The sequence below is a fragment of the Prosopis cineraria genome, unplaced genomic scaffold (assembly GCF_029017545.1).
Source record: "Prosopis cineraria cultivar Desert tree isolate PC_DT_omini unplaced genomic scaffold, ASM2901754v1 PC7, whole genome shotgun sequence".
Classification (NCBI taxonomy): Eukaryota; Viridiplantae; Streptophyta; class Magnoliopsida; order Fabales; family Fabaceae; genus Prosopis; species Prosopis cineraria.
The window spans coordinates 37,438,314-37,461,998 of NW_026555338.1; the positions used below are offsets into that span (position 1 = coordinate 37,438,314).

At 36.1% G+C, this 23,685-nt stretch overlaps 2 protein-coding genes, 1 long non-coding RNA gene and 1 other non-coding gene across 7 annotated transcripts; 1 reads left to right on the forward strand and 3 right to left on the reverse strand.

The window, feature by feature from the left end:
* Nucleotides 1–442: 442 nt before the first annotated feature.
* Nucleotides 443–1,629, reverse strand: LOC129314885 (protein SMALL AUXIN UP-REGULATED RNA 16-like). The gene has a single exon (XM_054958370.1). The coding sequence runs from the start codon at nt 1,392–1,394 to the stop codon at nt 993–995; it is 402 nt and encodes a 133-aa protein (XP_054814345.1). The 5' UTR covers nt 1,395–1,629; the 3' UTR covers nt 443–992.
* Nucleotides 476–546, forward strand: TRNAG-GCC (transfer RNA glycine (anticodon GCC)). The gene has a single exon. It is a non-coding gene; the product is annotated as a tRNA-Gly (tRNA).
* A 3,190-nt stretch (nt 1,630–4,819) lies between the features above and the next one.
* Nucleotides 4,820–12,170, reverse strand: LOC129315684 (ABC transporter G family member 3-like). 4 transcript variants are annotated; one of them, XM_054959594.1, is made up of 12 exons: nt 11,985–12,170; nt 10,477–11,122; nt 10,295–10,374; nt 9,235–9,521; nt 8,384–8,555; nt 8,097–8,210; nt 7,699–7,827; nt 6,594–6,785; nt 6,372–6,458; nt 5,517–5,789; nt 5,249–5,356; nt 4,820–5,135 (listed from the first exon to the last, which is right to left on the reverse strand). In XM_054959594.1, exons 2-12 carry the CDS (start codon nt 10,946–10,948, stop codon nt 4,878–4,880), a joined length of 2,172 nt encoding a protein of 723 aa, XP_054815569.1. In that variant the 5' UTR covers nt 10,949–11,122; nt 11,985–12,170; the 3' UTR covers nt 4,820–4,877. The 4 variants fall into 4 exon arrangements, with proteins under 4 accessions (XP_054815569.1, XP_054815568.1, XP_054815567.1 ...); XM_054959593.1 differs by having other exon boundaries at nt 11,888–12,038; XM_054959592.1 differs by lacking the exon at nt 11,985–12,170 and adding an exon at nt 11,834–11,971.
* Nucleotides 12,171–15,429: 3,259 nt separating this feature from the next.
* On the reverse strand, nt 15,430–23,018 carry LOC129316138 (uncharacterized). Its single transcript, XR_008594693.1, has 3 exons — nt 22,814–23,018; nt 22,669–22,716; nt 15,430–16,984 (listed from the first exon to the last, which is right to left on the reverse strand). It is a non-coding gene; the product is annotated as an uncharacterized LOC129316138 (long non-coding RNA).
* Nucleotides 23,019–23,685: the final 667 nt, after the last annotated feature.

The following is a 23,685-nucleotide window of genomic DNA, read 5'->3' on the forward strand; positions in this document are numbered from 1 at the left end:
TTAGTCACTATAATAAAATTATACAAGTTCAGTGCGCACGCTTTAGAATGATCGGTGCGAAGCACAACTAAGTTATATATTACGAGATATTCTTGCATTTGTATAATTTCTAATAAGATTGTGTTATCTTAAATTCATTTAATTTCATTCGTTATTTTTTATCTATGTCATTTTAAATTATTTTTTTCTCTCCTTTCATTAATGATAAGGATGAAGAGAGAAAAGTTAAAGAAATTAAAAATACATTTATTCCAAAAAAAATTATTAAAAGTAATAGTATATAAGATTTTATTTGATTAAATTAAAATAATTTTACTAGACAGGGTATGAGGCTGGTCGATGCAAGAATTATGGCTTTCTGTCGTAAAATCGTAGCTGGTAGAGTGAAAGATTGGATTGTATCGAAGGTGGGAGTTTAAGGGTGGAGGCCTTGATATCAAGCTCAATAATTTACAAGATAATCAATGGTACCGCAGCACCAGTGGTCTAGTGGTAGAATAGTACCCTGCCACGGTACAGACCCGGGTTCGATTCCCGGCTGGTGCAGGCCTTTTCCCTTTTATTACAGAATACAAGGTTATACCCTATCCAGACAAAATACTTCCCGCTAGTCGGTGAACGTTTATGCCGTGATACGACGGGAGACGTCAAAGAATATACAGCATTCTCAAGTTAAAACAATACTTTACTGCAATGAAGGTTCATTTTTGTTCATAAAAACAGTAAAGTCATTTTTTCACCAACTTCTCGGCACATTATAAGTACGTTGTGAGTGCAAAAGAAAACAAAGGACGTGTTTATGACAAATTGCACTTGCACCTGGTTTGGCAAAGGACGGGGTGATTTTTTTTCCCAATAACGGCGAGTCTGCAGGGTAATCAGAGAGCTGAAACAAAGGTACTGTGATGTTAAGTACATATTTAGCAACAGAAAGTAGATTAGATTAAATTGGAAGGACATAACATGATCAGGAGTGGGTTTGAACCATGTGTTTACAGGAATTTCCAGCTAACTGCATCACTTTCAGTGTGTCCCTCCAATATCCTCTCAAGCTCTTTCGGACTGCAAGGAATGGTTAGCGCACCTTCTTGACCAAACCCGTACTCTTCCGCCGCTTCCTGCAATAGCCTCAAGAAAGATGGGTGCGTTAAACAGCTCAGTGGCACCACGAATCTCCTCGGCTGCTCTCCGTCCTCCGCAATCACAGCAAAATGTCCTTCTTTCACATCTTCTGGGACATAGCATGACTCATTACCCTCTTCTTCATCGTATGTGTCTCGATATGAACTCGATTTCATACCCGGTAACAACTTCTTTTGGAGCTTCTCAACCACAACCTTGAGCTTCACAATCCCACCTTTCTTTTTGCTGCTTCTGCTTCTGAGTTTGGCCATGATGTACTGGTACTTTCTGCTGCTATAAATGTATATATCAGCAGGTGTTCGTGCTTCTGAGTTTTAGACTGGTTAGGTTATGCATTTATAGCGGTGATCAAAGAGTGACAGGGAAAATATGTGAGAGAAGGGAAGAGAGGACAACGTGGGAATGAGAGCGAAGGGAGACCAGTGCATGTGGGTGAGTGTCATCGAACTTTCAATTTACCATGAAATGTCTCTGTTCTCTGCCATAGTCATGTCTACCTCACGCTGTTAACTCTACCTCTCCGCGGTTACTCTTCCCGTTTATTTCCCTTTCTTTCTTTAACCAATAACCAATCGCCTTCTTTCAAATTATTCACCGTTTTCACAAAGTATTGATCTTTTTTTCTAATGCTTCCCTTTATGTTCATTCCGTGCACATGCATCATAATTCATACGATGTACTATGAGTCGATGACTACCCAATACACCCGCTTTCAATTTCCGTAGACATTTTAGTGTACGTATGCTCTGTTCATGTGCTCCGTGTTGCTCGAAATTAATAAGGCCACTATTTCTTTGGGAGCCGTGCTGTGATTTTGGACTTACGGGCAGTGCTACTTAATATTCGCTCCCAGCAAAACGTGAAGGAGCAATTACTAGGGGGGAAATGAGACCTTGCGGTTCATAAATATAAAAGTACAGTACTTTCAAACATCGAAGTGGCGTTCACCAACCTCAAATTTATTTTCTTTAAACCAGTACCAATGTCAGTTAACTGTTGTTCCACTCTTGAATTATTCCACATCCTGTGCCAGCCACTGTACATGACATGATTTTGAGCCATGATTTGCTAAAAAAATATGAGCAGCCTTTTTTAAAGTTAATTTCAAGTAACACGCTGCTGTTTGGCACTGTATCATGATAATCTTCGTGAAATAGTTCAAAATGTCACAAAGTTTGTCCTTGCACATGATTATGCTGAAAATATCGCCGTCCAAATATCCATGACCTGTTGGCCATGTATTTCGATGATCTGAGTCCGATAATGTATTATTTTGACTTGGTAAAAAGGAAAACAAGTTGTGTACTCCATATAGTAAGACTTGAGACGCTAATCAAGGGCTCTTGTAAACACTTGTCTTGCTAGCAAACGTTTGCACTTGGGCCGCGTAGATCCTTACATTGAAAAGCTCATATTGTTGGGGGTACTTTGAATCATCCTTCAATTTGAAACGATAGAGAAGAGAGCGGCTGCCGTGAAATTGACTTGTAAGTATTATCTAGTTTGTCCCCTTCACTCTTAGAAAGGCATCACCCACAAAAATGTTCAAGTTTGAAACCGAAGTTCAGCAGATGACGGTGGAAGATAATAACGCAGCCCTGACATATCCTATCAACTATGCCTCTCTAAGCTTCCGAGCACAATAAAAGACATGCCAAAACGTACAAATCTTGTTGACAGGCCTAAAGGGGGGGGGGGGATTATTGAAGGCTACAAAAAAGTGACACATTTTTTTTTGGCCAATAAAAAAGTGACACATTTACATCGTTTTTCAATATATTGTTTTATTTTTATGTCTTCTATGCTTTCTTTTGGAAGAAGAAAGCCCTGTGCGTGAGTCTTACTGTCTTGCGTTTGAATTGAGTATCAAGTTTGTAGATATTTACTCGGATGAGAGAGAGAGAGAGAGAGAGAGAGAACCAAAGGGGGGGGGACTTTGCAAATGTCCCGCACAATGATTCCTTGCAAATGTCCCGCACAATGATTCCTCAGGCTAAGTAGAGAAAACATGAATAATAAAAAGAAAGTGCAATGGGGACGCCCTAAACCATTGGACTGTTCGATGTTTATTCATGTTTTTCTGGGTATAATTAACAGGTGCAAGTTGTCAATCAGTTTGCTCTTGTGTTATTGTCATGCAGTTATCGACGGGGTTCCCAATTTATTGAAGAGATGCAAAGTCCAAGCTCAATTTTAATACAGATTCAGAGCAAATTGAGCAATACAAGCCGGGAAGGACGTGTACAAGGAACATTATCCATTGTCTTCTTCTTGCCATATCAATCATGTTTCTAATTGGCCAATGAAATTGCAACTATTCAAATCCAGGGGCAAAGATATTTACAAACATGATTTGACAAGGCTATCTTGTTACTTGTCGTCACTCGTCGCAGCGCATGCACATAATTAGCTTCTTGTAAAGCTCACAGTCGAGGTTAATCAGCGTGCGATTTGTGAACTTCGTCACTAAAAAAAAAATAAAACGCTACTCGAAAAAGCCGAAGTCTGATTCAGTGATCAGGTATTTGGATGATTTGCTGGAGGTGTGCAGAACTTTGAAAACAGAGAGAAGCAGCTCTCAAATGGAAAAGAAATCTCCCTATTCTAGGATCCTTGAGACCTTCAAATCTTATTTATACTAGTCTTAGTATTAAGTTCGTCCAAACAAAACTTTAAATCTAAAAGGGAAGGTAACTGAAATTTAAAGGATTATTACGGGGGGGTCACATGTTTATATATTATTAGAAGGTTTCAAACAAAAAGTTGTGGAACACGGATGCATAGTTATGGAGGTAACGAATGGCAAAAAATGAACGGGCAGGAAAATTACTTCTCCGTTTTTGTATTAAGTTGGACCTCCCTCTTTGTACATGGAAAAAGATCATTATTAATAAAATGAGAGGGGAAAAAAGACCTGGGGAAACACTTGTTTGAAATGAATGTTAAGTGTTCCCTTGGTCGGGACAATGCAGCACTGAACGGAAACCTGGTGTGGGAGCAAGTGTCGTGGCCAGCGCTGGAGAGATGAGTGAAAAAGTGTATAAAAGCGAAGGCAGGATTGAGACTTTGTGAAGGGAGAGGATAAGTACCAAAGAAGGCAAGACGGGGGCTGGAACGGATGGAGTTGATTCCGCTTTTCCAACATGCGGGCCTTCAAAGATCATTTTTCTTCATCCCCCTCTCTTTACTAGTCATGTCATCACTCGTCAGTCTTAATCACAATCCTCACTCAACACCCAACCAAAAAAATAAAAGTGACTTGGTTTCCAAATATCTTATCCCCACCCCGTTGCAGCCTCCAGCTCATCCATTGAGTCATCATATGCCATGCATGCTAAGTTCTTTTGATGATTTAAACCAGAATATACTAATCACAGGGTGCAAGGAGTAATAAGCCCGTTGCTGCTCGATCTGCCCTTGTTTGAAGCTAATAGGATTTTAGTTATAACTCCCATATTTGTATGTTCTGATTGAGCTACTTTGCTTTTAGAATCCAAGTTCAAAAGGGCCGAGTCAAACGATTGTAACCAACAATAAGCGTCCTCGCCAGCCATTGCTTGGTAAATCAAATACTGACCAAGAATCTTGCTCTCAGGACACAGGCAAATGAGTAGCTTCGTGTTTTCACTTCACTATTCCAAGATAAGTTCATGAAACTAGTGTTGACAGGCAAAGCTAGATGAAGAGGAATTATATAATGTAAAAAAACGGAACATGCTTTACAGCACTATAACTCATCTTGTGTCTGTTGTATCCCGATTACATGGAAAACTTTTAAGGAGGGATGTTTTTCTCCCTACGCAAAAACGTAATAAAACAAACACGAAAATACGATAACCAACTGCCATGATAAACAAAACCAGTAAATTCTCCCACTTGGAGTTATTGTCGGGGGAGATGTTATACGCACTTTGGAGAGCTTGAAACCCAGATATGCTCCTTACCTGCCCAACTGCAAAAAACATCCCCAGGTACTCATTCTCCAATAGACCCTGCAACATCAAGACAAGTAATAGCTTCCATAAGGACCTACTGGGAAAAAAATTCACTTTCTGTCTAGAACTTTCTTTGCCAAAAGCCATGATCACAGATACGGGCAACTTGCCTGAATAGAGTACGTGTGAAAGGCTATATAGGATATTGGATACATCCACACTGGTCCAGGCAAAGCATTTCGAATTCTAAAATAGCCAGCAGACAGCACCATGACCACCTGAAACAATATACATATGCATTGACATTTTGTAGAAGGCAGGTCAATAATTCTTTTGTAATAAAGGGAACAGAATTAAATATCGGTTACCAATTCAATGACATAAAAATTTGTTATTACTTTAAAGATAAAATAACGTTTCATGGGAAATGGTGCTCACGTGTATGCACAGCAGGGTCAAAACACTCCAGAAGGCATCTTGCCATAGAGAAGCAATGACTAGCACAAGTCCTTCATTCACTAACAGACACATGAAGAAATTCAGCACAAAATACATCAACAAGCTGAACTCATCTCGCAGCCCTATTAGGAAATAGAATACGAGGCTTGATGAAATAGAGATGAGAAACAGGAAAGGGATGCTGGAGAGGAGTTGCCCCAGTAAAAATGGTAATGCACCAGAGTGCTGGTTTGATTCTTCACAGGCATATACCTGCGCAGAACAACAAATACCTAGATCAATCAACTTTAGAACTCGATAAAGCAATGCCCCCAATCCTTGAGGGGGGGGGGGGACTACTTCCGCTACTAATACTACAACAAATGATGTGATGCTGATAAAATAATTAAAGCAAGAACAACGCATTTCCCTACCACTGGAATAACATTTGTTTTACCAAGTTCTTGTTTTGCTATACCCAGCAGAAAAAAGCCACCAACACCAGCACTCAATTATTCTTACAAGAATCACAGTGCAAATTTCCATGACCATAGAATTGCTATAATTTCACGACCCACAGAACCAATTTGTTGCATATGCATTCCAAAAATTGGAACTCTTCTCTGCCTTGCACAGCAAGTTAGCAAAACTACCAAATCATTTCAGGATCCAGCGTATGCTTAATGTCTATATCTTTACACATCACAAGAAAGAAAGGAACCACACTGCAGAATTATTCTTAAAGCAAAAAGCAACAGATGGCAAGACTAGAGTTCATTTTATTCAATATAAAACGTGTAAAAGCAAAACTCAAATTGCTGCAAAGTTTGACAGGAATGGTAGCAATAGAACTACCTTGATTTCTTTCAGAAGTGCAGGCACGCCAGCGATGCTTAGAAGGGAGCCAAATGATACAAATACAAAAATTGCTGCAACCCTAGTCTGCAATATACAATATATAAAATATAATTCATACAGTTTATAAGTGTATAAAGTATTAAAGACATAAAAAAATGCCAACACAAAACACAAGAAATAGCAATTAAGAGTGACCCTGATTGTAATGCTGAGACTAACCGCAACTGAGGACAGAGAATGGCCCAAACCAGAAAACACAGTCCCAACACAGAGTGTGAGAAGCATATAAAGAATAAGTCGAAGCCAATAATATTTCAACTCCCTTGACATGACTAATAATGATCTCCATGTCAAAACAGCAATTCGAGTAGCATGATTAGCTTTGCCTTTGCTTTTGAGAGCTGGACCTTCCTGAGAAACCAAGAATGTTTTGAGACATAAATAAGAACAAAGTTCACAATAGTAGCCCTTGAATTCAGCAGTGCAGGATATAGTCTGGTATGATAAAGAGAGTATAACGAGAAGTATAAATCCTATACATCAAGAAGACAAATCAAGCTCGTCATTTGATCTACAAGATGAAGTCCTCTGTCAGCATAAATCCCTTTACACTTGTTTGTAAATATAACATAGTTAATTACCCCAACCTGTAGCATATGCAGAGTGTCCCTAAGTGAAAACTTGAATATAACTTATGCCCCTCCATCTTAACAGAGGAAGCTCCTCTTCTCACCCTTTTGTTCCACCAATAGTATTTTTGAATTCTATTCTATCACCGCATCTCCTAAATAGCCTACTTTTACCCTCTCGAATGGGCCTTCTATGCTTGATTCAGATTCCACCCAAAATTTTATTAATCCACAACTAAATTTGTCAAAATGATCACTGTAAAGAATCGATCAAAAAACATTGCAACAGAGAGAGAGAGCTGAATTTGAAATATCCAAGTGAAAATATAACACTAAAGAAGGCGAGAATCAGGAATGAAACTCCAAATCAATGCTAACAAAGATTCACTCCAAACAAAGCAGATTGCACATACTTAGAACTAATGCAACACCAAAATGAAAATTGTTATCTGTAACTATATATAAAGCAACTTTTAAGGAACATAATTCATTCACTTGATAGCCACATTCATTAAATAGTTCAGAAATCAAGCATCATTCAATCAGTCCTGCATCTCCACAGAGCACAAACATGACAAAGCCACAGTCAAAAAGGTAAAATGAATAAACGTACACATCAATGAAATCCGATAAATATTGCTCAGCTGATAGCCTTAAAAACTTAATTATAATTATCAAAAAAATACCACCACTACCTTCTCAGTAAGTTTCAAAGTCATAGTTTCAACAGCAGCTGCATCTGCAGATGATTTATAAGTTGCTTCAAGTGTACGTATAGCAACAGCAGTGTCCATGTTTACAGAAGAAAAATCACCATTGTCATCCTGTTACCACAATACCATTAATTAATAAACAAATCAATCCCCTCCACCTTCCCCTTAGCCAACAGTCATCATAGTCGCAACAATGTTGTGATAGGTAAAAAATCTTTTAGCTAAAAATCACAATCTCATGAGCATTAGTCAATTCATCTATAAAATTTTCTTCTTAAATAATTACTATATCATTATCTTCTTGTAACATCAATCAAACATAAAACAAAGAAAAATGCATACTGGAAAATAATGTTGGCCCAAAAACAAGAAACAATTACCTGGAAGTTTTTGCACATTGCAATTATCCTGTCAAAATCTGTATTAATTGCACGGAGAAAGTGATCAGAAGGACTTTGCATGATAGGGCAAGGAAATCCGGCATTTGAGAAGTGCTTCATCAGTATAAAATTGCAGCAGTCAGTGATACAATAAGTAAACTATTCGTCGGCACAGCAGGTAAAAGAAAAAAGAAATTTTTTTTAAGAATCTTGTACACGTGAAAGTAGAAAACATTTTTCATAATCATATTTTATTTGCAAAAGCATAAAAGTAAAAGGCAAATTACCTGCAGACAAGCCAATGTCTCTCCAAAGAACAGTGTATTTCCATTTGAAAGTAGACAGATTCGATCAAAAAGGCCAAAGACTTCTGTGCTACTCTGATAGATGGTGAAAATAAGAGTATAACCAGTGCTTGCAAGTTTCTTCAATGTAACCATCATCAGAAGTGCTGAGACACTGCGGAAAATTAAACAAATTATTAGAAAGATGTTAGAAAGTGCCAGGCCTGGTTCATTTATGGGCAAAGTTTATTCCAGGAGGAGGAGGAATATGGGTCCAATACTTGTTACTGATTCTGGTGACTCAATTAAAAAGCTGAGTTGGCATCTGATAGGGCTGGATAGGAGGTTTTCAATGGTTGTGTGGAGCAGTAGGAGAGTAAGGAAGAATGGAAGATACTGTTTTAGGCATGGAGAAGACCCGACCTCTTGAAAGTCTCAGGAAATCTCTTCTTTCTGTCACTATTTTGTTTTTTGTTGCTTAATTACTGTTTCAAACCTGGCTTAGCTGTTTATTGGTGCAGTTTTGTCTTTTTTTGATCTTTCATTCACTGAGAGCTGTAACACCATTACACCAATACATATTTTTGGCATTAATAACATGATTTCCAGGTCCCATCAGAAAGTCGTGAGCCATCAGGTATTTGCTGGGATACAAAAGACGGTTTGGCAAAATATGCACCTTACAAAATTGAATACAATCAATGCATTGGTAATATTGGCTCACTTAAAAATGTAGCAGCAATATAAGGCTACTAATAAAATTGTGAGACAAAAATATCGAGTTGTTGAAGAATACCAGGCAGACGTAGATCAAAGTGAATTTTTAGATAAAAACAGTGATCAGAAATAGGGACCTGTCTAGATGATAAAGGGGCTCATCTATAAATAAGATATGTGGTTTCATGACCAGCTCCCTGGCAATGCTAATACGCTTCCTCTCCCCACTAGCAAGGCCCTTCATGTAGCAATGTCCACCAATAAGTTTATTAGCATAATCACCCAAAGACATTGCATGAATGGCATCCTCTACCACATTCTTTTTCTGACAAAAGAAACCAGGAAGTTGAAGCAGGGCTGAATAGTATAGAAATTCTCGCACAGTGAGGGCCCCAATTAGAGTAGTTACTCTCTCCACATAACCCTGTAAATGAAGAGGCAAACTTCAGGCGAAAAATCCCCCTAATGACGCAACCAAAAAATACCAGCTATTTAGAAGTTAGTAGAGAACAAGCTATGGAGTACATATGTCTAGAATCGTGTAATCACCCAAGCATCCCACAATAAAAAGACTAAATTTAGTAGCTTAGATGAGATGCTTGTAAACTTCCATGGTTAAAATAGCCTATAGAATACTAACTTGCTCAATCATGTCAGAAGTGTAGGTTTGAAATCCACAAGAACTATGCTGCCATGAACTACAGGCTTACATGAAAAAATGTGCCAAGATGTTAACACAGTGCCAATTCACTTGCGGAGAAAAAACAGTTACAAATAAAAGCACATTACTCACTATGACACTTCTTCAAATATGACTAATCAGAAGGTCACTAAGCCTACCACAACTAGGAGGCAAAGACAATGTTTCAGAAGGCTATTTTGATAAAGAGAGGTCAACAACCATCATTTAAATTTTTCCATGTGCCCTAGTAGTTCATATGGCATATGCACAATGATATGACACAAACAGGAATAGCTGATTTGGGAAAGACTGGAATGTTAAAAGATAGTTTTAAATTTACACATTCATGCATCAATGAAGTTTCACACTTTATTATCAACATGTCACATAAAAGCATGATTTACAGTGAGTAATAGGTTACTACTCACACATACTATTAGGCTAAATTAAATAATATAGACTAAAACAAAATGGAAAAAATAAATATCTAATAGCCATTGTGATAGTGAACTCGCATATGATCCATAAGGCATGTCTGATTTTACTCCATTCACAAATACTTCACCATAAATCCTAGCCGAAGGATGCAATCTTCCTGACAAAGAAAAAAAAATTCAATTAAATTTTGATTATTCAAATATACACAGGAAAAAAATGATTTAATGCAATTAATCATGACAGAAGCATGCTTCAAAACCTGCAATAGCCCGTAATAGTGTAGATTTCCCTGATTTAGCGGGACCCATGATTACCGTCATTGTCCCAGGTGAGGCATAGCCAGTTGAACTCTTAACAACCTTATCAGAGTACTTCCTTTTTCCCTTTATTGCAACAGTCAAGTCCTTCCACACAATGGAAGCTCCTGCAGCTTTTCGTGGAACTGCTGGACCCCCTGGTAGATATGGGGATGGCAAGGACTCACTGTTGAACTTTGAAAGAGAAGGGGAAGCCGGTGTCATAGCAACATTAATAGAATCACCTCCTTCTTCGACCCTAACATCAGTATCAGTATCATCCCACTCAGGTGAATCCTCAAACGAGATTGGTTGTCTGAGTGAACCAGGTTTACGCAGGTAGAAGAAGTTACTTGATGGAACCCTACTTGCTGGGCTACTCACTGATGAAGATGAAGATCTATAATGATCCGATTGAGATTGTATTTCTTCCATTATGTTCAATGCCAATACATCAAATGTTAGACATCATTTTGTATGTAGCAGGATACTTTCTGTCAGCTTAGTAAAGTTACAGCTATGGCGTCAAACAAAAAGGATTTATATGTCTCATAATGTCACATCAGAATTTTCATCCAGCAGATAATTCTTGTCTCAAAAGTGAAAAGCCTGCAATGCAGAACACCCAACAAAATTAAAATCGGGCAATGTTTGGCCGAATCAATGTTCTCAAGTTCTCTCATTTGTGATGAATTAGATAAAAACACTGACTCAGATATTCCATCATCGAGACAAGAAACTGAAGGACAAACAGATTGAGAAAATAGCTCGTTCTAACAATTAAAGCAGTGAAGGGGAAAAAATAAAGGATTTCATGAACTCGTAACCATATAATAGTTTTACTACTCATCCAGAGTCAACGTAATGAAATGAAAATGGAAAAAGACACAGAATTGGATGTTCAGTCAGAACCTAAAGAGAATAAAAGAATAGGATCTCTGCAGAAGCTCAATAACAAGAAGGGGCAGGAAGGGATGGTGGGGAGAACACATAAAATCCAGCAGAGAATGCACGCATGCCCTTTTTCTCCGTTAGCACAAGACGTGTAATCGATTGACATTTAAGGGGCAACAAAGTAGCCGAAAGATCAACCCTTGTATTATGAATAAGCCAATGGATAAGAAACAGAAGATACAAGGCGATGCTCTTGACTAGTTCTAATAGACCTCTCAGATGGAATGAAATCTTATTTCACCACAACGAAAAACAGAAACGAATCTTGAACACACTGACCAAGGAGAGGAAAGAAACAAGAAACAACATGAAGGTTTCTCAGTTAAGCTAAGCTGAGGAATGAAATAAAATGCAGAAAGCTTTCACCTGAATGAAGCTTCAAGCTTATAGAAATGAATGGGAAAGGCAGCAAGGGCCAACCTGGATCTAGTCAAGAAGAGAGCAGAGAAAGTGAAAAAGCTTCGGGAGAAGTGTCTAAGTGAAGGGAGCGACGGAGAGAGGAAGGAGAAATGGATACTTGTAATGAGCGGGTGACTCGACCCGCCTGTTTCGGGTACATTTTTCTTCAAGCTTTTCTTTTCCTGGCTTTTTGCCCTCTTGGAAAGACGAAGTGTAATGATATTGGCTTGCAGCGCCACCGCTTCAGTTGCAGCCCACAGTGGACCCGAAATTGATGACATCCCCATCTTCAGCTAATGACGATTCCATAATTATTAAGAGGCGTTATTCAAAAGAGTCAATACCGAGCCTTAGATCAGTCCGTTTTCTTGTTTTGCTTCTTTTGGCAACGCATGAATTTATGAAGTGTTTCGGGGGTACATGATTCAAGGAGACACCAGGTTGCCCAAAATGATGTGCCATGTGGAGCACTCGAGTCCTTTTGCTGCTCATTCCAATGCAAATGATGGTCCCTGTGGCCAACAAAATCGCTTCTTGCCTTCGACCCTTCGTCATGTCCTCTCATTTTATTGGACATTCCATGATCATCATTGTTGAAAGTTAAATTGTTAACTGTAAATCAAATACAAAGTAATCCTTCTTTTTTTTTTTTGAGACATCTGTCCTTCTATTTCAACTTATATGACAAATGCCAGTACAGCACAATAATAACAAGTTCTAAATTTACTTTTTCAAAATAAAAGTATAAAATTAAAAAAAAAATCCTTACAATATCATTTCAATTCTTTTTTATTTAAAAGATAATATTATAAAAATATCATTGATAAAATTTAAAGTCTTGTTTGATGCTTAGAATTGGGCTCATTGGAAACATGAACGGAATTGAACTTTCCATGCTTTAGCATGCATCAATCTAGATTCCTCGTGGAATCCAATTCTGCCAAAAAAGCCATAACCTAGTTTCATCATTCTCTTGATGGAATAGTGCTAATTCCATGGAATTATCGTGACTACCTCCCCTTCATTGCCTACAAGTCCCACTGGTAACCCTCTTGCCTTCTTCCTATCATTGGGTGACTCCAATAATAATGCCAACGCTGATGATTACTCTTCGTTTTACTTGCAAAGAGCTCTCAGTGCTACAGCGTTATCTCCCTTCTGATGCTGCCGTTATTGGAAGGGATCTATGGCTCCAGCTTCGGGACTGGCACTATTGGCATCTACAAGTTGTCCAGTCTCACTCTGGTCACCTGTTGCACCATTTGACTGAAGTTCATCGGGTCCACTGTTATGAATATCATCTGCGACCTCTTTGACGTGCGTGACTTTCACTTCAAGCTCATCGTATCAGGGTTGACAAGGTTTAGGAATGCGAAAACTTTATTCGAGGAGGAACTGGAGAGGGATTTATGGAGAGCTGTAGTGAGAGCTTCCTGGTCGCAAGCAGATGTCTACCAACACTGCCTTGCAAATCATACATGCAGCAGAGGTGGTCGTGGATGTGGTTGAAAGCAAAAGATTGGGATGAGTTAAAAAAATAGAAAAGAAAAGAAAGGGGTACTTTGGCCCTTTCCTATTTTAAGTAAATATGCTTATTAATATCTTATCAAGATTTCGTCATTATATTGAACATACTTTTAAAACTTAATTTTATTTAAATTTTTATTTAAATTTTAATTTCACCAAAAAATCTTATATCATGCTTGATGGGCCTTGTTGTTTTCAAATTATTTTATATTTTGAGATAATAATTTTTTTAAAATTATTTTATAATTTGAGATGTATTGAGTATTTATTTAATGAATTTCAATAAATGATTATATTTTCATTTTACCAGAATGCAAACATTTCACGTTTAAATATGTATCAGAAAGCGCAGGAGCGGCGCAGATGTTCATCCATGGTAATCATGATTTTGAGAGACAAGGCTTGTTTCGCAAGTAAAGGGGATGTCCATCTTCTGGCTGTTCAATTGTTAATTATTATCGTTTATCAGTCATTCTTTGTAAAAAAAAAAAAATTAAGAACGGGGAAAAGGCCCAAAACAAACAGACACTCAAAAGGCAATCTCTCTTGAGCCAGACGCGCCTATTTATCAGTCGTTCCAATGCTTAGCAGTTCCTTGTCATAAGATACAAATGCCACCTCTTACAGTCTTAAATGTAAAGCTTAGTTAACTAATTTATGGAGATTAATAAAATTGGTTAAATTGATTATTTATTATAATGTGAAATTTGTGTATCATTTTTTCTAAAATCCTCCTGTTTTAACTAGGACATTAATTATTAAATGTGAGATATAAAAAATCTTCACAATTCAATATACTTACTTGAATAATTAGTTGGGCTGCTTATTGAATTCATATGCATGACCATCAACTGATTTGCATGTTCTTGGCTAACTGATTTGGATTATCGCTACCAAAAAGGGATTGGGATTTTCAGGCCCCTTTAATCGGCCCAACTGAAAAAAATAAAATGAAAGAATACATGATGGTCCCTAATCAATGTCCTGTATCCCTGGTCTCTTTTCCCTTTTCACTTTATTTATTTTTTTTAATTATCATACGAGACAATTCGAACACGTCCTATTTGATCGATACCTGTATTGACTAAGCACGTCTTGTATATTTAAATAAAAAAATCAGGTTATTGAGAATTACTCTATGATTGGTGTTGTCTTGTGTATCAACTTAAAAGTATGAACGTCAAAAAATTAAAAACAAAACAAAAAAGAATTAGAGAGCCGTGTCAAGAGAGATGAATATAGTAAGTCTTGAATGCTAAATAACAGTAGTAGGTGAAAGATGAGCTATCCATGCACCTCAAAACAAAAGTAGTTAAATTCAGATATTATACGACTTGAATTCATATAAAAACCCTTCATTTAGATAAACAGTATTGATTGCTTGTTTTTTGCTCTCTTTAAGTGATCACGATATATACTAGTTATTGTGACAGATCAGGGGATTACAAGCATATAACGTAATGCTTTCACAATCCGCCTGCTCCTTCCATGCCGGTGGCTCAAAACAATCAAAATACACATATCATCCCCCTTTGTGAATCTCTGGCTAATGTCTCATGCATTAGTTGCCGCATCAGAATCAGGAATCCTTCAAAACTGTGATCGGCGATACATGATATATATATCTATCACCCAAAAAAAAAGTCACACCGGATACTTTTGAGTTTCTCAACCATGCATATACAAAGAAGTAAAGTGTCACTTATGCAGCAAGAGATGCTGACAAGTCAAGGTTTCTTGGAATGCATTCCGGAGCAGCCGCCGGAGCTTAGCGTGTTGTAGTTGACGAATCTGCTGGGAGCAGAGTTATGCCTGAACCCTTTTGGCAAGCAATCCTTCACCTGTCTGCTCTGGAAGACTCTGTCTTTGGGATCCAACCTCGGCATCAAATAAGTCTGGGCTTCTGGTGATGAAACCAGTGGTCTTGTAACAGTACTGGGAGCACTCGGGGGAATGATTCGTCCTCCCACGGCTACGTGTAGAGAATTGAGAGAAAGGAGAAGACAGAGGACCAGAAGGGAAAAACACGTAGCAGACATTTAGATTAGCTGATGCGTTCTGCACTACGGTGTGGGAGTGTATGACCGCAGGGAAGATAGTTTTATAAGAGGCTTTCATGCGAGAATGTGAAGTGCCTTCATTAATAGGCTCGTGAATGGATGCTGAAGGCAGATACGCACAGCTAATTGCTAGTACGTCATTACTTAGGGGCTGTGGTGGTGGTGAGTTATTGGTGAGGTGGGTGCTCTACTTTTTGTCGGAGCTCCAGGTGAGGAAACTCGTGAGTTCTTGTTATTGCACTCTTTCAAATCTATCCCTGGTTCATGATTCATCCCACATGAAAAAAAAGGGGGGGGTAAATGATACACTCGAAGACGAGCCTCCTTTCTTTCCAAATGTAACCAATCTGGGGAACCAGTTCATTTAAAGAACATTGAAAAGTAAATCAAATCTAGTTGAGTTTCTTACATCTCCCCCCGTGGCCGGTCATCAGTCATGTGAATGATTAAAAATAAAGCGAGAGATTTATCAGGACCATACCATACTCCGAAAGAATAGCATTGATCTCGTTAAATCATTGGTTGAAAATAGAAAATAAGCCTCATGAATGATCGATGCTATAATTCGGGGTGTTAGCTTTGCTTCCCATCCACAAGCTTGATCTTCTTAATTAAGCCTCCATTTAATAGCAACCCACCCACAAGGTTGTCATGTCATAATTGGGACGGAAAACTCAGAGATGGATTGATATTACATACTGATATGGGATTCAATGTTAGAGTAGGAAGGCATTGTAGTGGGATGGATTAAGTTTGGTGTGAAATTGAAAACAGGCGGAGGGCAAGCTTCGGGTGTGACAAGTGAGGGTCATAAGTAGGGAAAACTAAAAAGGAAATAAGAATTGAGATTGTTTGTTGGAAAGAGGATTGGAGAAAAGAAAAGGCAGAGAGGGAACATTTATGAAACGGGAGATGCAATAAATAAGAACACCGAAGGGACGGGTGAGAGAAGAGAGATGGGGTTTGCATGTGAGGGAGTGAGATTAAATTTGATGATTAAAGAGAGGGGCGCTCCTTAATGCCATTGATGAGGAATGAGAAATTTAGAAAGAAACCGCACAAGCATTACAGGATTTACTTTCTTCACGTGAAATCCCGTCCCGTGTGTATGTGGACCAATCATACCCCCCCAATTTCCTCCCATCTCTTTTCAAAATCTCTGCTTTCTGGGCCTCACTTGGCCCAATGGCCCCTATACCCCAAAAATATACTACACACCCTGCCCATTCCCCTCACATTCGCTCTCGGGATCTTGTTTTCCAAGAAAAAAACCAAGTCTCTCATCAATAAAATTTATGCCACTTGACAATACCAATATACACGTAATATAATTTTGGCAAAAACAATCTTTCAATCCCCGTGTTTTACAAAACTTTTTAATTAGTCCCTATCGTTGTCTCTGTCAGCTCCGTTTGTCCTTCGAATTTCACACACCAGCAACCCATCCTTATATGCATACCACTTGGAAGGAAAGTGTTTTCTGTGGCTGACGTTTAATTCTTACATCGAATAAAATAAGATGCCGCACATGCTACGCCCAAGAAAAAAATGTATAACAAATAAAAAAGATTGCGTTAAACTAGCAAAAGTGGACGAGCAAGTTAGCAGGGTTCGAACCTTAAATGTGAAGGAATGATCTCAAAGAAGATCAATGAAAAAGGGACATAGTGAAGAAAGCTTTATATATATACTTTGAGGACCGGCTTCTTAAGTCTGCAACTAGAGGGACCTGTGTTTTTCCTTTCCTTTTGTTCCCCCCCCCCCCCCTGTAAATTTAGAACAGTTACCTTTATTGATGCCATTGTATCAGTATGTTCTTTAAAATTACCGATGTATCGCAGGCAGTTATAAATGTCACCATTTTGTTCCTTTTATGCAATTTTATAATCTATCAGATAAATTTTAATAAATCATACTCAATTCCATATAAACTCTGATTCTTATATCTTTCGAACGGTAATTTTAAAAGCGTTAAACTGATTATAAATTGCAAATCCATATGATAGTACAGAATTCAATTGTCATGTCAATATCTTCGTTATTTCGATCCACATATTGAGCTTATGTTTAGAATATTTTAGCTATGAGTTAAAATTTTAAAAAATTGAAAGAAGAAAATAAATTGTTTTAAAGATTTAAAAAAACATAATAAAATTTGAATGAAAGTATTGATGGGACATCCCCTGCTCATCCCCTGCTCAGCTATGTGATGAGCGCACAGCACTCATCAAGTAAACGGTGCCTTGTTTTGAGTGATGTAGGGAAACCAAACCACGCTCTTCTTCCTTATTTTGATTTTGCTCAAGGACTTAGCCCAAAAAAAATCAGAAAAAGAAAAATAAAAATGGAAGGAAATAGTCATTGGGACTTTTTTCGTGAGACCTACCTGTATGACTTATGGACTTGTATTTTTTTTTTTCCCAATAAGTTCATTGATCCAAAAACTACAGCCCCACGTGTATCTTCATCTTTCAATTGTATATAATATAAATAAGAAATAAAAGTATCTTAATATGAATAAAATTATATAATATTGTTGTTTAAATTTAAACTTATATAGGAATTACACAAATTAGATTTTGACTCATTATTTTAATTCAGGAGAAAATGAAATTTGTAGCTCCTTAGTATATTTGCAGCAGTTATTCCTTTGATTCCTTAAATTTATTTTTTTGTCATTCTTTTACATTTTTTAAATAATCAAATAAGAGAAAATAAAAACATCAAATAACTTACAAAAAATGAATAGTTCTCATTTAATCACAAATGCATGTCAAATTATTAATATATTTTATACATTGGTTTAATTTAAGGGTCAGTTTATATTTTATAACTTAGAAGACCAACATTATAATTTAAAAAAACAAAATATTATATTAATAGAAAATTAAACTCGAGGAACAAAAGTAAATTTAAGAAGCTAAAAATTTTATTATTATTTAAATTTATGTGGGTATAAACAATCTTCACATAATGAATTTTTCTTTACTCTTTACGGACTATAATATATGACATTTTTTAAAAATTTTATTTGATACAAAATATAGAACATTAGGTAATTTTTATAATTATTTTTCTAACTATATCCCTTATTTTATGTATTATTCTTTTTGAAAAAATAATATATTAAAATTTTAATTACTATTATCAAATTAATTATATAGGCTATTTAATGAGGGTAAAATTAAAAAATATAAATATATTTAAGAAATTAAGATTTTAACTAATATTCTTTTAAAACCATGTATTAGTTATTAATGTTCTATATTTTAATTCAGAGAGAGTATTTTTTTAACATGTATGGGAAACAAATTATAAAATATTTTGCATGGCAATAAAGTAAATTGTTCTTTACATTCTCAATAGGGAAAATGAGAAAAAATCTCTATTTTATTTTATTTTTTTTGCAAATTGTTCTTTATTTTTTAAAATGTATGGGAAACAAGTTGTTCTTTTATTGCCCATTTATATCATATATAATTGAAAGATGAAAGATACATATGGGCTGTAATTTTTGGTTCAGTAAACTTATTTAATCGAAAAAAACAAAATACAAGTTTATAAGTTACACTAATCGGTCCCATGAAAATAGTTCCGATGGCCAATCCTTCCAATTTTCTATTTTATCCTTGAACGAAATCTAAATGATGGAGATGTGGGTTGTTTTCCCTCCATCATCCAAAACAAGGCGCCGTTTACTTGATGAGTACCGTGCTGTCACACCCCTAAAACAGAGAGTGACCGGCATAAGATGTGAATTGTATTATACACCCCTTAAGCCTCAAATTAAGTAAAATTTCACTTTTCAAAAATATAATTATATTTTTATTGAAATTATGATATCTTTAACAATGATTGTTTTAATAAAAGTTTTAATATTTATAAAAATTTCGGCAGAACCTTCTTTATAAATAAGATTTTCCAAAATCTCTATAACAGAAATTATTATAGTATGCGTTCAACGGTTGAAACTATGTTTCCCAGATATAAACAGTCAACATAATAGAACAAAAATCAGGATCCTAACTATAGTTAACGTGGAGCTCCTAAAGCATAAATTTTTTTTTATAAAACATCTAATTGAATGTTTACCTTAAAAGAGAAGGGATTTACAAAAATAAATATTTATCCAGCATAGTTGCAGGCCCTTAAAGGTCGGCAAAAAGTCTAGCATCAATTAATAAATCTGAGATCAAAATAATTTCAGTGAATAGCATCCCCAAAAAAAAATTTAACAGAACAAAATAATAAACTTACTATTATGTGAAATAATTGAAAGGAAATTAATTCAGATTAATAACTCACAATATCTAGAAATATCAATTATAATAATAAAACATGAATACGTTAAAATTTCTCGAATCTGATATGTTAAAGGAGGATAATTTCCTCATAATTGAGTAAAAGTAGCAAACTTACTAACTGCAAATATTGAAAATTCAATTATACTAGCTGAAAACAATCAATATAATATAATCATGAATTTGAAGATTAAGAAGTTCCATATAACTTCAAAGTACTAAACCACCAAATTGATAATAACAAAACAGTTCAACTCTTTGTGCTGGTAAAAAAAATTAAATAAATAAATAAATAAAAGTACCTTTATTAAATAAAACCAATGAAGCATTTATTCATAAATCAATTAAAAGCTAATATTTTTAAGGACTTTTGCAGAACAAGTATCAAACGTGGACACACAGTCCATGAGGGTAAAATAACCAAACGCGGCTTATGCCACAAAAACAAACGTGGACACACCAGTCCGCGAGGGTAAGTAACCAAACGCGGCTCAAGGCCACGAAACAAACGTGAACACACAATCCACGAGGATAAGTAACCAAACGCGGCTCAAGGCCATGAAACAAACGCAGTGCGAGGCTCGCGAATAACAAACGTGAGAACATAGCTCACGAAAACCAAACTAGCTAGTCATTAACTAAGGCGCACCAAGGGCTAACGGAACTGCCGTTAGCAACAGTGTTCTGCTTAAAGTCCTCGTGAAATCACTTTTCAAACATGCGAGAATAATCATTTTTGAAATACACTTTGTGTTCTCAATATCAAACTCGCATGAATCATTTCAAATCTCAGAGTTTGCCAAAACATTGTTTCATAGCAAATGTATAAGCTTGTACTAGTTGAGTAACCAAAAATTTCAAGAGTAAAATAAACAAAGATACCTCCATCAATCTTGAAAATATATTTCATAAAGAAAATACATGCATATACCATAATTTAATTAACTTTTACCATCATTCTAAAATTTTCAGAACCAAAATGATTTCATTAACAAAGTACGTAATAATCATCGTAGTTGTTAAAATGATTTATATGAAAATGTAATATTTTCAAAAACAGACTGCTTTAATTGAAAAATGATGGGGTGCTATTCACTTACCTATTAAATTCCAAACCCAATGATTTCCTTCCTCAATTCTTATCAAGAGTAGGGGTGTTCATAGGACGGGACAGGATCGGGACACCCCCGTCCCGTGTCCCGTCCTGAAAAAAAGATCGGACTGAATTTTGGTCCCGTATCCCGTCCCGTCCCGAAAGTCATCCCGTCTCATTAAGAGTCGAGACGGGATCGGGACAAGATCGAGATGTCTCACCGTCCCGATAAATGGAATAATGTCGAAAAATGATATGGATAATAACGTTCATTAAAATTTTAAATGATATAATTTATTAAGTTTAAAATCAAAACAACACAAGCACATAAACAACAATAATTTAAAATCAATTATTGAATTATATTAATCACAACTACATATTATAATAACAAATACAAGTGATCTTTATGCTATAAGATTAGCAACAACAGGTAAGTCAAACACAACATCAAATCATTGTTCTTCTACTTTAGTGAAAATGTACTAAGATAATTACTCTTCTAAAAATAAGCAAGAAATATGTTATAAATAAAAGTTATTAAATAGATAGAAATAAGAATAAATTACATTAATATAATTAATATATTATAAAGAAAGATATTGCCATATTTACTCCATACCATTAAAATTATCAATATAAAAAAATTTTAGTTTTAAATAAGAATTGCAAGTATTAAAAATATAATTGATATACTTAATATAAGTATAAATTATATTAATATAATTAATATATTTAAAATAAAAAATAATATATATAATATTCAAGATGGGACGGGACGTCCCGATGGTAATCCCGCGTCCCGTCCCGTCCCGAACCTCTTTTCTGTCCCGTCCTGATTATTTTCGGGTCGGGACAAGACCCGTCCCAATATGATCGGGACGATACCGGGCCAATCGGGACAGATCCAGACTGAACACCTCTAATCAAGAGACTCATCTTCCACATATCCTATATGAATAAATGAAACCTCAATTTGCTTCCTATAGTTATATAAACTTTGTTCCATTACCAACACAATCCCAACCACTTAGAAGTATTCAAGATTTCAAAAACCAAAATTTATATCTTAATGGTCTCCAAACATCATCACTTACCATCAAGTTACCTCATATCATACCAATCATAACTTCTATTTAAATAAGATATGATTTTTCTTATACCTTGTGTCAAACACCTTGGGTGCAAAATTTCCAAACACCTACAATTAAATTTATCATGCTTATTTTGCCCATTTCTCAAATATCTTAAATTTATTCTCAAGATCGAATGATAAACACCTCTTTTTCGTATGAATTTATAAAATACTCAACATAAATCTTCTAAAAGTTCAGCTAACCATAATATAACTCAAGAATCAAACTTCTTACAATGCTCAAATTAAAACTCACATAAATAAAATTTTGAATCGGTCATGCCGCTCATCCTACTACATAGAATTTCAAAAAAGTCTAAATCTAGCAAAACTATTCAAACAAGCATCTTACCGAACACCTTATAAACACCAATCTCAATCTCATGCCTAAGCCCTTCCCTTCCAACTTCATCCCACCAAATCCTCAAAATCAATCAATCCAAATAAAATTACTTTATCATAAAATTCAGACCCACATATACCATCATAAACCTATAAGATATTCTTCGAACTCAACTTTGAATTTTCATTTTTTTCATTTTTCATTTTTTATATATATTTTTTTTCTACACAGCACGGCCGAAGGCAGAACCAAAAGAAAAATTTAAAATTTCATCTCTATCACTTCACCCAATCACACGCACAAAATTTATCCAAGGAAAAGAAAAGAAATCAAAGCTCCTCACCTCATATAAACCCAAACGCACGAACAGGGAGAGGAAGAAAAACCGAGCCTGCACAGAGGAGGAAAGGAGATCGTCGTTGAGTGTAGAGAAGAGATGAACAGATCGGTGACTGATAAAACAAGCAAAAGAAAGCAAACCATCTCACACTCATCCATACAGTCACCGACAGCGTAGAAGAACGAGCTTCGACGAGCTAGAACAGAGGAGAAGAAAGGAACAGAAGCCACGAGTTGCTGGATCAATACCGGACAAAACAGCGACAAACATACACACGCCGGCGAAGTTGTAATCGGAAGGATGAAGGAGAAGGTGAAGCAGAAGAACCGAGCATTAGAGCTTCTCTCTCTCTCTCTCTCAGTCGTGAGTCTGGAAAAATCAAAGGAGCAGAGGAGAATATATCAGATTTGAGAGAGGGGCAAATTGGTAATTTCGCAGAGGAAAAAGGCAAAAATAATAGAATATATCAGATTTGAGAGAGGGGCAAATTGGTAATTTCGCAGAGGAAAAAGGCAAAAATAATTCTCCTTCTGGCTTCCAGCAAATTCAAACTTGGACCTATCAGAGGAATACTTGCACAGCCACCACAACACCAACTTTCCTTGTTGACATATTTGTTTCAATAATTACTATATTTACAATTAATACACATTATTACATATTTTAATTTTAAATATTTTTTTTAGGTTATTACACGTGCGCTCATCGCACAACTGAGCAAGGAAACTGAACCCGACATTTTTGCCATAGCCGTGATTGTTGAATGTGGATGTTGAAAATATGTTCCCACCTTTTGACGTGAAGCAAGTGATAGTATTAACGACGTTTATACAATTTGCTCATAAACTTGAAAATGCCAGCACTCACCATTTTCAAATGGTTCAAATTTAATTTCAACGGAATAAAATCCTTAAAAAACTGATTAACCGGGTTCAAACTTTAGTTCATCCACGCGAGTTTTGTCTGCTTCTGAAGAAAGAACTGTCACTTTCCATGATGGTTGCTACTTGCCAAGCTGAT

Coding starts and splice junctions, on each gene's coding strand:
- LOC129314885 (XM_054958370.1), bottom strand. CDS start 1,394: ATGGCCAAACTCAGAAGCAGAAGCAGCAAAAAGAAAGGTGGGATTGTG.
- LOC129315684 (XM_054959594.1), bottom strand. CDS start 10,948: ATGGAAGAAATACAATCTCAATCGGATCATTATAGATCTTCATCTTCA. Junction 6,786..7,698: donor CTTTGAAACTTACTGAGAAG/GTAGTGGTGGTA, acceptor TTGGTTTCTCAG/GAAGGTCCAGCTCTCAAAAG. Junction 6,459..6,593: donor ATTCTCTGTCCTCAGTTGCG/GTTAGTCTCAGC, acceptor TGTATATTGCAG/ACTAGGGTTGCAGCAATTTT.